The sequence below is a fragment of the Osmerus eperlanus genome, chromosome 2 (genome assembly GCF_963692335.1).
Source record: "Osmerus eperlanus chromosome 2, fOsmEpe2.1, whole genome shotgun sequence".
NCBI classification, from domain to species: domain Eukaryota; kingdom Metazoa; phylum Chordata; class Actinopteri; order Osmeriformes; family Osmeridae; genus Osmerus; species Osmerus eperlanus.
Window position 1 is genome coordinate 13,997,695 of NC_085019.1, and position 13,224 is coordinate 14,010,918.

Below are 13,224 nucleotides of genomic sequence, written 5' to 3' on the forward strand. Positions count from 1 at the left end.
CACAGACCTACACTGATAGCAACGGGCTCTGTTTACAGGTTAAATATTTTGCAAGAATAGACACGTAATATCAGTTGACATGTTTATTTAAAATTGGCCTCATACCAAAGCATTCTATTTTAAATTCCGCGGGTCTTCGTCAGAATTCTGTGCTGGCTAATTACGTTTCTGCTGTAATAGCGCCAAGCCTAGGCTACGACAGATCGTCTTCACAATCTTATCAAATTGGTGTTGTTATGCATGCTGTCATCTTGTTGCCTAAATTATTCTAACCTTTCCAATATTTGTGTCTGTTTTTATCTTCCCTGTCTACTTCAGATGCAGACACCCACCAAGAAATCCAAAACCGAAGTCACAGGCTTCATTCATAATGTTTCACCGATCAAGATGAGCCAGAAGCAAAAACCTTACTTCACGGCAACGATCCAAGAAGAGACGACATACAGGGACATCGTTGTGTTCAATAAGCAACAGCACTCTGCTTTTAATGATATTGCAACTAGCAAGTATGTTAATCCTTTCTCCATCCATTAATAGACATAGCACCAGCTTTTGACATACATTATTAACTATGTAGTTACCTACAAATTTCCATACCATATTCTGAATGCTGATCCATCCAATTTGTATTTTTATTTCAGAAGCCCAGTTGTGCTCACCAATCCAACCCTCCGCCCTGCGTTGCACAACCCCAAAGAGCTCTCTGTGTTGGTTGGAAGCAGTACATCAGTGGACATCATACCAACTCTACACTTCATTCACCAACAACCAAGCACCAGAATGGAAAACAAAACCATAACCATAGCTGAAATATTAGCTAAACCAAGAAATCGTCAACAGGTAAATGTTTACTCCAACTTTCCAATACAAAATCACACCTTTAATTGTATAGTCCTATACAACACATTCTCATAATTCAACCCCACATAGCCACTGTGTGAACATATCTAATCAATGCACATTTCAGCCACACACACATTTACATTTCTTTGATTAACTTTTGAAACAACACACAATAATATATTGCAGTTACCTACCATCTACCATAGCCTACATCTGTTCTCACAGTTTCTAAAATTATGCTCTCCTCTTGTATCAGGTTAATATCAAAGTCAAAATTCAAGACATCCGAGACAACACCACCCGTTGGCTTCAACACGAATGCCGGGAGATACAGATGTCTACCTACTCCGTCGCCGACAGCACTGCCAGTATCCTGCTAACTACGTGGAACAACATGGACCTCAGTATAAACAGCTGGTACACCCTCTCACCTGTCACTGTTAAGGACTATAACAACACCATCACTGTCAGCACATCACCATCCACCACAGCAGAGACCATCAATCGACCCCCCAGACATGGTGTAGCTGCACCAGTAATAGACAACTCAGAAGAAGTCACTGGACTCATCATTGGAGCCATGACTACATCAACCATCACCTGTCCCAAAAGGCACCCTCTTCCCAACTGTCCTCCTGGTGCACCTTTCCACATGTGCCCTACATGTAACCAACATTATATTACACCAAAGCTCCGGCACCAATGGAATGTTACCCTCACATTGGCGCTAAATGACACCACTACAAGAGAATTGAAGATGGATCATACAGTCGTCCTAAACACGGCACCGAAGCACATCTACCTGGACACAGACCCAATCACAGTCACTGCACATTTCCTGTCCATAGGCTTAGTAACTGTGCATGTCAAAGATGATGCTGTTTCAACACTACACCCCTGCACAGCTTCTGCATCTGTTCAAGAAGATACAGACATCGCTGATGAGACCCTCTTGACTTTTTTGGATGAAACGCCTTCTACCAGTGACGTGTAAATCAACACAACACACCACATAGTTCTGACAACTTATTGCATTACACTCACCAAAACATACATCTTCACATACAATACTTGTCATAAACATACCCTTAACATTTGATAATCCTATTGTTTCACAGTTGTTATCTTAATAATCTTCATAATTGTTATACTTGTAAATGTTTTTATTTGATTTTTGCCTTGTACATGTTTCTAACAGCACCCCTCCATTGCACAACCCCTACACAGTAAATCACATGATGTACATATTTTGCCTTCTTACTATTGTCAAACACATTTATTTTACTCTCGCTTTAAATGTGTTTTCGATTTAAAACTTGCAATGTGTAAAAACACTTATTCTTCAACATACGTTCTTTTACTTATCTTCATTTTACTTATCTTCGTTTTACTTATACATTTGTCTTTAACTTGTATTTTTGTTCATTTCTAGTAAATTCTTTGCTTATTGTAAAAAATTACAAAAGGTTAAAAACCACCTATTTTTAAACATACGTTCTTATTTTACTCATGTTCATTTTACACTTACATTTGTCTTAACTTATATTTTGTTCATTGCTAATAAAGTATTTGTTTATTCTAAAACTGCTGTCTATCTTAGCACCTCACAGAATATTTACCTTGCTTACATCTCACACAGATTATACAGTAACAAATAGTCAACCACCCAGCATTCACATACATTTCCAACACAACAATGACATGGACATATCACCACATGTTATTACACTGACTCCAATTGATTTAAAATTCAGTACGTATGTTTATGTAAAGCACATATGTATTTATTCTACTTTGACACCACAATAGCTATGAAAATAAGACTGAATGCAATTAGGAAGCAACTTTGTACATATACAATTTTTCTTGATGTTTGTTTATAATTGGAATATAATAGTATGCAAAACAATTTGTTTCAATCAAGTAGGTTTAATTTTATTGGACAAGAAGAATTCCATGAGTGGTGACATTTGACAACTTCAGACAGTCTGCCACTGGGCCAAATGAAAAGGCTCGTCTTCATTTGCAATGCACCTAGACCATAAGGGGCAAGCTGGGGCCACCTTTGATTAAATGCTGCAGCGTTTATTACACAATGATCATTTGTGGTGCAGTGTTTATTCGAGGGTGGCGTTCATTCAAGGGCAACGTTTAATTGATAAGAGAGATTCAGTGAATTGTAGCTGCAGTGCAGCCATAGACAAACACAGAATAGACAAGGAAGTCAAACAAAAGCCCAGTGTAAAATGTATGCCGCGCGTGTCTCTACTTTGTGTACAAATCTGACGCAGCATGCCGTAACATTCTTACACTTTAGCTTTCAAACAGAAACCTGTGCAGAAAGCACTCACCACCAGCAACAGATCTATAGCACGCAAACTTGGTGTTGATGAAAAGCACATTCAGGAATGGTTAAGTCAGCTACCTCGCCATATTGTATACAATATGTATAACTATCTATAGGCCTGAATGCAATTGTCGCAATTGCATTATAATAATGTATAATTTTTTTTCAAGCAATGTCTTAATTTAGAATTATATAATTGTATTCAGAATTATTACGTTACTTTATTTTGAAGGCCTTTTGGGACGCTCATGAGTGAGAGAGTCGACAACCTAACAGCAAGCGAAGCACAGACAATTTAAAGCTCTGATAAAAGTTTCAAGTTCAAGTTTATTATCATATACTCATAAACAGCATTTATAAGTAATGAAATTCTTTGTGCTCAATGTCCGTTCAACTTGCAGAATAAAAAAATTCAATACTAAAGGATGGAGAAAAAGGGTAGAAAAAATAAGAAAAATTGTAGTGCAAAAAGATATTTCAAGGACAGTTCAGCATCCTTATGGCATGTGTGAGAAAACTATCCCTGTATCTGATGGTACAGGACCTTATACTCTTGTATCGCCTTCCAGAAGGCAGGAGGGAGAAAAGACTGTGGCAGGGATGACTAGGGTCAGAAATGATCCACTTGGCCTTTCTCCTGCACCGCTGGCTGTAAAGGTCCTGAATGGATGGTAATGCAGTCCTTGTAATACGCTGTGCAGATTTGACCACTCTTTGTAGTGTCTTCCTGTCCTGGGCAGTGCTGTTGCCAAACCATGTTGTAATGCCACCAGTCAGTATGCTCACAATGGTGCACCGGTAAAAATTGGTCAGTATAGTGCAGTCCATGCCAAATTTCCACAGTCGCCGCTGAAAAAAGAGCCTCTGTTTCGCTGTCCTTGTAACCACACCAATATGGTGGTCCAGCTCAGATCCTCACTGATGTTGATACCAAAAAATCTGAAACTTTTGACTCTCCACAGCTGTGCCCGCGATGTGAATGGGTGCATGTTCTCCCTGCAGCCGCCTGTAGTCCACTATCAACTCCTTGGTTTTTGCTACATTAAGCAACAGGCTGTTATGCTGACACCAGGATGTCATTGTTGCCACCTCTGCTCTGTAGGCAGACTCATCACCATTCTTGATGCAGCCGATAATGGTGGTGTCATCAGCAAACATAATGATAGTGTTGGAGCTGTTTGTGGCTGCACAACCATAGGTGAACAGAGAGTACAACAGTGGGCTTAACACACAACTCTGTGGGGCACCAGTGCTGAGTGTTAGACTGGTGGGGTGATGTTACCTAGCCGTACTGCCTGTGTCCTATCCAGCTGCACATGGAAGGACTGATGTTCCGGTCCTGTAGTTTCATGATGAGCCTGGATGGTACTATGGTGTTGAAAACGGAGCTGAAGTCGATGAAGAGCATCCGCACGTATATGTTGTTCTGATCCAAGTGAAAGAGAGCAGTGTTCAAGGCCAAAGCTACAACATCATCTGTAGACCTGTTCGGCCTATATGCAAACTGGAGTGGGTCTAATGCAGGTGACAGGCAGAATGTAATGTGGTCTTTGACTAACGTCTCAAAGCATTTCATCACAACAGGGCAACAGGGCGGTAATCATTGAGACAGCTCACTGATGGTTTCTTAGAGACTGGGATGATGGTGGCTCCCTTGAACCTATTGGGGACGACAGACTGCGACAGGGAGAGGTTAAAGATGTCAGTGAACACCTCTGCCAGTTCAGGAGCACAGGCCTTGAGAACACAGCCAGGGATGTTGTCAGGTCCTGGAGCTTTATGCACATTCACTCTAAGTGATAAGTTTAAGGTTGTTATAGAGGTTGTTAGCAATCTAAGGAAACCTCTATTCCCTTGTGTAGGCTACAGCATGCAGCCAACAAAGTATGTTGTTTTGTGTCTGTATTTGACTTTGGTGAATGTTATTTACATGCTGCGCATGTCATTGCATGTTCATATTAAGCTAAAGTGGTCTTTATTTTCTCATTACAGCGTGAGTTTAGTTTTAACGGTGGATTTGGAGAAAAAGCTTCAAATAAATCTGTAGCAAGAAAGACACTTGTGCCTGCCAGTGTTTCATGGGATAATAGTATGCTACACTTGTAAATTACTTGTGTAATAAATACTGTGTTTTAATTTAACCAATTAAATAACCGTTTTCTGATTTTTGTGGGGAGGCGTTTAATCGAAGGTGCCATTTATTACACAATGTTCATTTTTGGTGCAGCGTTTATTCAAGGTCAACGTTTAATCAAAGAAAAACTGTAGTTTTCTTCCCAGCATGGGAAGGCCAAAGGATGTTTACAATTGTAGTAGGCCATTGATATGTTTTAAAAGTTCAGGGATGTAATTTGTTGGATAAGAAGCCCCCATCCCCCACTCCAGAGACAATTGATGACAGAGAGGTGCTGACATTAAGTTAAACATAGTCATGCGTTAAAGAGTAGAGTAAAAAATAGAGACAAAATGTGTACATGGATGTTGAAACTCAGTGCTCTGAGTTTGTGCATGTCAGTTTAGACAAACGTAGCCTTTTAAACCTCTAGGTTTAATTCTCTCTTTTATACATTTAAAGTTGGATTTGACATTTAACAGACATTTAATCATTTAGCAAGTTGTTTGACTCAAAAACCATAACGAAGTACATATGGTGTAAAAAATCTGCAGTCAAATTTGGCGAAATTGCTAGCTTGGATGTTATCTTTACATATAGATGGGTTGGTGGTTACAAACAATGAGGATGCGCATGCAGCTTCAAGGCAGAACAATGCCTACCATTTCACCTCTAGTTTATATGTTCCCACCCCCCCCCCCCTTCTGAATAAAGTTAGATAGATCTGATTTGTTGATATCTGTTGCTATGAAAACCATTTTAGCCAAGCTAACTAACATTGTTTTTAGCTAGCTGACATTACCATTCAATCACTAACAAAACACGAATAGAAATACTTTGCTAACAGTCCTCACGTGTAATCAAAAGCTTGTAGTGAGATCACATGCATGACCCCCCGAGACAAGCTTTCATGTTTTCATCGCTAGCATCTCGTCATATTACACAGCCGGAAGACAGCTAGATAATAAATATTGTAGCGTCACCGCCCTTGGGTACCCAGCATGCAGTGCACACCAAAAACGCAAATAGCTGTGGAAAATAGTTTGGTTACAACAGCTGTGCAAGGGATTTCAGTTGTTGTGTTCGTTCACTTAAATGTGTGTAATGTTATTGTTTTTTACTTAAGTTAATACTGTTGGTCACCCTGATTGTGCATGTTGTGTAGTTTAATGGGATCAGAGAGTCTGACCATGACAAAGTATTGTTAAGCTGCTGTACCATCACAAGGTACACTTGCTAACAGCTGGACATTAGCTATACCTTGGTCCAGTTCCCTACATGACTCTTGACAGTTGTTCGACTGAGACTCTAGAGAGAGCTCAATTCAGGTAGAGTTCTAATAGCCATGGTCTTGTAACCAGTTTCAGTTTTGAAAACAGTGTGACTGTGTATGGTATGTTTTTTGGGCTACTTCTAATACTCATACGGCTGCCGCATTTATGCCTTGGCATGACCTGCGCTGGGATAGAGGGAAACCGCATGGATGGGGAAAGTGTGTGGGCAGAGCAAGCAGTAGTAGTACATAACCTACACACTTCCTTTAGTGAAGTGTATCCTCACTTTCATAAAGTTATTTTTGTAATCAAAGCTTTTAAAGAATGGATCTCTGCATGATGGGCCTGACCAGAGCACAGGTGGCCTGACACAACACGCTTCAAAGTTGTCACTTTCAAAAGGGTGGCATTTTAACCCTGTCAGTCCAACATGTCTAAAAGTTGGTACGCATGCCTTATTGCCAATGGGGAACAAATAAGTCTCAAGAACCCATAATGTCGGCAGCATGGATATTTCTCTACAGTGACAATTTGTGAAGAATTTCAAAAAATGACTTCAAATCAGCCATTGATCCAATTGTCTTGAAATGTTGTGTACATGTATGAAATACATGTCTGTGTCATGTCAATTTTGTAATGGTTTGCAATGCTGAGGAGGAACCCGCCATTGCTGCCTGCAGCTATATTTATTATTATTATTCTAGTTCCATGGGAGTCAATGGCAGCCCCTAGAACCCTTGGATAACTTTTTGTTAAACTTGGCACACTCATTAAGGACAGTTCCGTCATTACCTACACCAAGTTTCATGTATCCCATTAGACCACTCTAGCGCCACCAACTGGTCAAAGTTGGACTTGTGTTTACACACGTAACTTTTGAACCGTATGACCGATTTTCAGAAATGAGGTACCGTTGGATTCCCTGGATCAAGACGAGTTCAACGCACCCTATGACGTCAATTTCCGGTTATATAGACTTTTCGCCATTTCCGGTTTTATCAAAAACCTTTGAAAGCCTACTCCTCCTACAATTTTTGTCATATCTTCTTCAAAATGACCAGAGATGATCTTCAGACCAAGCCTCACAAAAGTTATCCCATGGCGTTTTGATTTTCTAAACCGTTTGTCCGGCATAGCCAATCAAAATCAGCAAAAAAGCAACCAAACAGGAAGTTGGGTCAAATCTCAGCAAATCTTTGAGATATCAACACCAAACTTGGTATGATGACTCGGAACCCTCTTCTGAGGATGTCTACACAATTTGGTGTCATGTGATCACTGGGCGTGGCCGCAGGAAGCAAAAATGTGTTTTGGCCAATAACTATTGATTTGTTTGCCTTTATTAAGTGATTCCTTTGTCTCATGATATCTTGGGACATCCCGTGTGTGACACATGATAACTTGTGATAAAAGCCGAATTGATGCGGCCGCCATTTTGAATTAATTGAAAAACGTTTTTTCTCTACTCCTCCTACAATTTTTGTCATATCTTCTTCAAAATTACCAGAGATGATCTTCAGACCAAGCCTCACAAAACTTATCCCATGGCGTTTTGACTTTCTAAACCGTTTGGCCGGTACAGCCCATCAAAATCAGCAACAAAGCAACCAAACAGGAAGTTGGGTCAAATCTCAGCAAATCTTTGAGATATCAACACCAAACTTGGTATGTCACAAGGAATACACTACATGATGTTACCATGTGCAAAGGCAACTTCATATCTCAAAAAATGGTTGATATAAAGCAAATCGAATTTATCGCTAACGCTAAAATAATACTTTACAAATCCGCCAGTCAAAAACTGATACTCTGATTCAATCACAAGTTCATATGAAGACTCTTGAGAATGTTTAGTACACAAATCTGAGAAAAAAGTTGACTGTGAGATGAAAAGTCGATTTGTGGTGAATATTTGAAACATGCATGCTTGGCTAATTGCTAATGAAATTTCCAATGTAATGTCTCCCTCTGCTCCTCAGCGCGCGCGCGCTCCACATTCTCACACACTCAGCCTTTCCCTTGACACACGCAGAAGCTTGGCGAGACGCATACACAACATTTCAGGCAATTGTGGGCTGACTAAGCCCCCACTCATTCCTTGGCTTGAAGTGAAGGCCCTTGTGGATCTTGATGGTATTGCATTTCCGATTTTGTGTGCAATGGTAAAAAGTTCTCAAAATCCTGAAACATTGATAGTATAGGCCAAGAGTAACTACCACACCACAAATGACCCACCATTACCCATAGGAGGCGCTACGGCCACGCCCCAATTGTCAATTTTCAAAGTGATGGCATTTCCACCCCATCATTCTAAAATGCCAGAAACTATACATGCCTTATTTATCATGGGAAACTATACAGTGGTGACCCATACAGTCCACCATGTACGGTGAACATTTTGAAAATGCTTGTTTGAGACCACAATAGCTATGGGAATAAGAGTGAGTGCAATAAGGAGGATGTGAAACTCAATGCTCTGAGTTGGTGCATGTCAGTCTAGTCAGAGGAAGCCTTTTAAACCTCTACAGCCACGCCCCAATTTGCCCATTTTCAAAGTGATGCCAGTTGCATCCCATTTGTCCCAAAATTCTGAAATTCATTAGATATGCCTTATTTCTCATGAGGAACAAACCACAAGCCTCAAGAACCTATAACGGCCGCCATATTGGATTTTTCTGTATAATTAAGATTAAGAAAACACGTTTTTTTGCTACTCCTCATTCAATTCTGGTCCAAACTTCCCCATAATTGGCCCACATCATCGTCAGAGCAACCCTCACTCATGTATTCAACAGATTTTGGATTTCCACAACCGTTTGTCTGGTACAGCTCCTCAGCGCGCGCGCTCCACATTCTCACACACTCAGCCTTTCCCTTGACACACGCGCAAGCTTGGCGAGACGCAAACACAACATTTCAGGAGAGTGTGGGCTGACCAAGCCCCCACTCATTGCTTGGTCTTTAGCAAAGGCCCATGTGGATCTTGATGGTATTGCATTTCCGATTTTTTATGCAATGGTAAAAATTTCTCAAAACCCTAAAACATTGATAGTATAGGCCAAGAGTAATTACCACACCACAAATGGCCCGATATGACCCATAGTTGACGCTACAGGCCACGCCCTGATGCACAAAGATACAAGGCTTTCTGGAATGGGTAGGCTCACCATAGACCCCGAAACCGACGCCAAGTGCCGCCAAGCGGTGCCATTTGAGTTTCAGCCAAAGCCAGCTAATATTTTGTAAGCCAAATTGAGCCACCATCTGATATTTTTTGGCTGAGCCAGCTGAAATTATTTGCATCAGACAATAATTATATCTATCACATAGAGACATACACACACGAAAAATAAATGATAAACTAAATCAATTTTGCACACCGGATTCGCCACAGTCTCGTGCTCGTTGCTATGATACACAGGACTCACAGTGAATTGATGACCAATTAAAACTGCGCGTTTTCCGATAGTGATGATCATAGACATAGACACTAAAAGAAGCAATGCATTTTTCTCTCACGCTGAAGGCCGATATATGCTTCTGCGTTTTTCAAAAAACAGACACATGGGAACGCCCTCGTCTCCGTGGAACGCCCTCTACGAGCTCTCCGTCAGCCCTCGGACAGCCTCGGACACCTTGACGTGCACCTCCTGATTTTTCTAACTGTCCGTTGTAATTTCGGAGAGCTACGGAGACCCCCTTGGCTGTGATTGGTCAGTATTAACCCTTTGAGGAGTACGATCACACCTGTGTGATCAGTTCTGGGTGGGCCCTGGGGAGTACGATCACACAGGTGTGATTAGAACGCGTCCTTAGAATGTCCAGTTTGGCTTATTACGTAACAATAAAGCCTTCAGCAGTAGCCTACGTGTATATTATAAACATAAGTCTCAATGTACTGTATATTTTGCAAAAGTATACCTTTATTATCCATATGTAAACGTTCAGACATTTTAGTTAGCTAATGTTAGCTAACAGTTAACCAAAAAAAACTCACGCTTTACTCACGTCACCTAGTAAACCATAATATTATACGTTTTCTTTGACTTGGCTATCTCTTTCAACACATTTTACCTATTGTATAACCAACCAGAGATCTAAATAATAGATATACATTCACAAATATGCGTCTAAAACATCCGACAATCGTCTTGTCTTTCGTCTCGTTTACATGCGGCCATCTTGGATTTGTTTGTGTTCCGGCAACAAAGATGAACTTTGATGTCCCACTTGACCCCGTACGCCTCAGTATTTTCTCGTGAGAAGAGTAGGTTATCTCGTTGACCCTTTGACACCCACAATGCATTGAGTACTGATCAAAACAAAAAACATGGCAGCCTACATTATCGGTATTAGCCAAGTTAGCTTCTCGACAGCTACACTACGATAACATAACATATCCATTCACTGGGGATTCACTTGTGTGAATATTTGAAAATCGGAACAGTAATTACAGTACTATGTTATTTTAATAAATATTTTAATAAGTTAAAAAACCCACACCAACACGTCTCAATTTTGACCACAGTATCCTTTTACTCATTTCATGTACATGTCCAGGAAAGGGTACAATCTTGTCATTGTCACGTTACATATCAAGGAATATCATTAGCACACAGCTATAAAAAATATCACATCAAAATTATTTAAAACCTTGATGCTGTGTAGGGGTAGGCAAAGCTTCCGTCAACATATCAATAAAAAGGTACAGCATGTTTGAGTTGTGTGATGTACTGGCTATATTTAGGACATGATCCTTTACACAGGATCCACCATGGACATCCAGGATCATGAAGGGCTTGGGATTTCTGGATCTGTTGTCATGACAAGTCAACTGGCATTTATTGTCTTCAGATACTTACAGTACACAATGAAAAGAAACAACGTTCTTCCAGGACCTAGACATAACCTAGACAACTACAACAACTGCGTGGAATTAGGTCAATAAATATGGTCCAATGAGACAAGATGAAATTGGTGACAAATGCCTTAAGACACCAAGAAGTGGGGATACTGTGAATGTAAACAAGTAGGCTAGTGCAAGGGAAACTGAATGTAAACATAACATACTAATACCATAATATGTGGACATCAGTTATTGAGGTAGCAGCCATATGCAAAAATACTGAGTGGAGTCTGATGATGTACAGGAGCGTGTGGGGTGCATGGGTTTGTCCACAATGCGTGTGGCTTTGCGGAGGCAGCGTTAGGTATAGATGTTTGTGAGGGATGGAAGAGAGACCCCGACTATCTTCTCGGCTGTCCTCACTATCCTCTGCAGAGTTGCGGTTCGAAGCGGTGCAGTTTCCAAACCAGGCCGTGATGCAGCTCTTCGGGATGCTCTCTATAGTCCCTCTATGCAATGTGGTGAGGATGTGGGATGGGCTTTCAGCCGCTGCTGGTACACCAAGGAATTAAGTGCTCGACGGTCTGATGTTCAGCAGGGAACAGTCGCTTTGTGCTGACCTTACTTGCTCAACACCTGAGAGAAGGCCATGTACTATACATGGACAATTTGTACAGCAGTGCAACCATATTTCAACATTTTCTGTCTCTTGCTCTCCTGTGCGGGCCAACATTCACATTCACCTGTAAAATTAGAAAGGGAGATGTTTAATATATTGAAAACGGTCAACAGCAGGCAGTCAAGTGGTATGACGAGGTGTGTTCAATACCCTATGAAACATTACAGTCATACATTACTGTCTTGTCATTTCAATAGGTTGTTATATGGAATAAGCATAACGTCTGGTTTATTCTACATGTCGTCCATCAAGTAGCCCCTAGATTTTCCAAACAAATTACACTTGCCTCTCATTTTTGCAGTACTTGAACTGTGGCCTGACAATAAATGAGGAATAATAAATGTTCTATCAACACGGAAATGAATGGCAGTAGATGGTAGCAAGAGATCACAAAACCTAGCCATCAATTTAGAATGGATGTCTGCATTATTGTGTTTGCTCTAATTAGACTAAACATAGCAAGTTACGAGCTAGCTAGCAAAAACATCAGATCGTGGAAAACAACAAGTAATGCTTTCATCTCAATATCATGCCACAGGTATGTGTATAATTTGTGGTTATAAATAATCTACTCACCAGAAAGGTTTTCCCAGAAAAGTAGAAGCCAACCAAAAAGGTTTGAAGGTATCCAAGCTGCATGAGCTTGCTTGATCGCCTTTGTCAAGGGGTCTTGGAGTCATTCTCCAGTCTCGCCTATGGCTCACATGGTTGACAATCAGCAGTTGTTGCTAATTTACTAGGCTATGTTACGTTGTTTGTGTGGTCGGATTATAATGAGTACAAAATAATGCAGGTGCATCCAGTCAGACTAATGTGCTAGGATTGTAATGCATCGTTTAATTTTTGTTTTGCTGGTTTCCAGTAACTTATTTTGAGAACACGGTCTGGTTGCCAACTCCGTAGGTTTACGAGATGGAAGAGAGAACACAACGATGTATAGCAATCAAGTTAGACTGACTGGGTGTATCTGAATTATTTTGTATTCGTTATAATCCGACCACACAAACAACGTAACAGTAAATTAGCAACAGCTAACTTGTTGATTGACACTTTACTACACTACGAGCTAGCTAGTTTGGCAAAAACATCACCTTGTGAAATACAACAGTTGCTTTCATCTCA

At 40.5% G+C, this 13,224-nt stretch overlaps 1 protein-coding gene across 1 annotated transcript; it reads left to right on the forward strand.

Annotated features, from left to right (window-relative positions):
• Window positions 1-274: 274 nt before the first annotated feature.
• Window positions 275-1,837, forward strand: LOC134037037 (uncharacterized). Its single transcript, XM_062482326.1, has 3 exons — window positions 275-506; window positions 642-840; window positions 1,100-1,837. The coding sequence occupies exons 1-3, from the start codon at window positions 319-321 to the stop codon at window positions 1,835-1,837; spliced, it is 1,125 nt and encodes a 374-aa protein (XP_062338310.1). The 5' UTR covers window positions 275-318.
• The last annotated feature ends 11,387 nt before the right edge of the window (window positions 1,838-13,224 follow it).

What these genes read in the sequence shown, in the direction of transcription:
- LOC134037037 (XM_062482326.1), top strand. Translation starts at nt 319, where the DNA reads ATGCAGACACCCACCAAGAAATCCAAAACCGAAGTCACAGGCTTCATT. An exon ending in AATGATATTGCAACTAGCAA is followed by an intron (nt 507 to 641) that starts GTATGTTAATCC and finishes TTTTTATTTCAG; the next exon opens with AAGCCCAGTTGTGCTCACCA. An exon ending in AACCAAGAAATCGTCAACAG is followed by an intron (nt 841 to 1,099) that starts GTAAATGTTTAC and finishes CTCTTGTATCAG; the next exon opens with GTTAATATCAAAGTCAAAAT.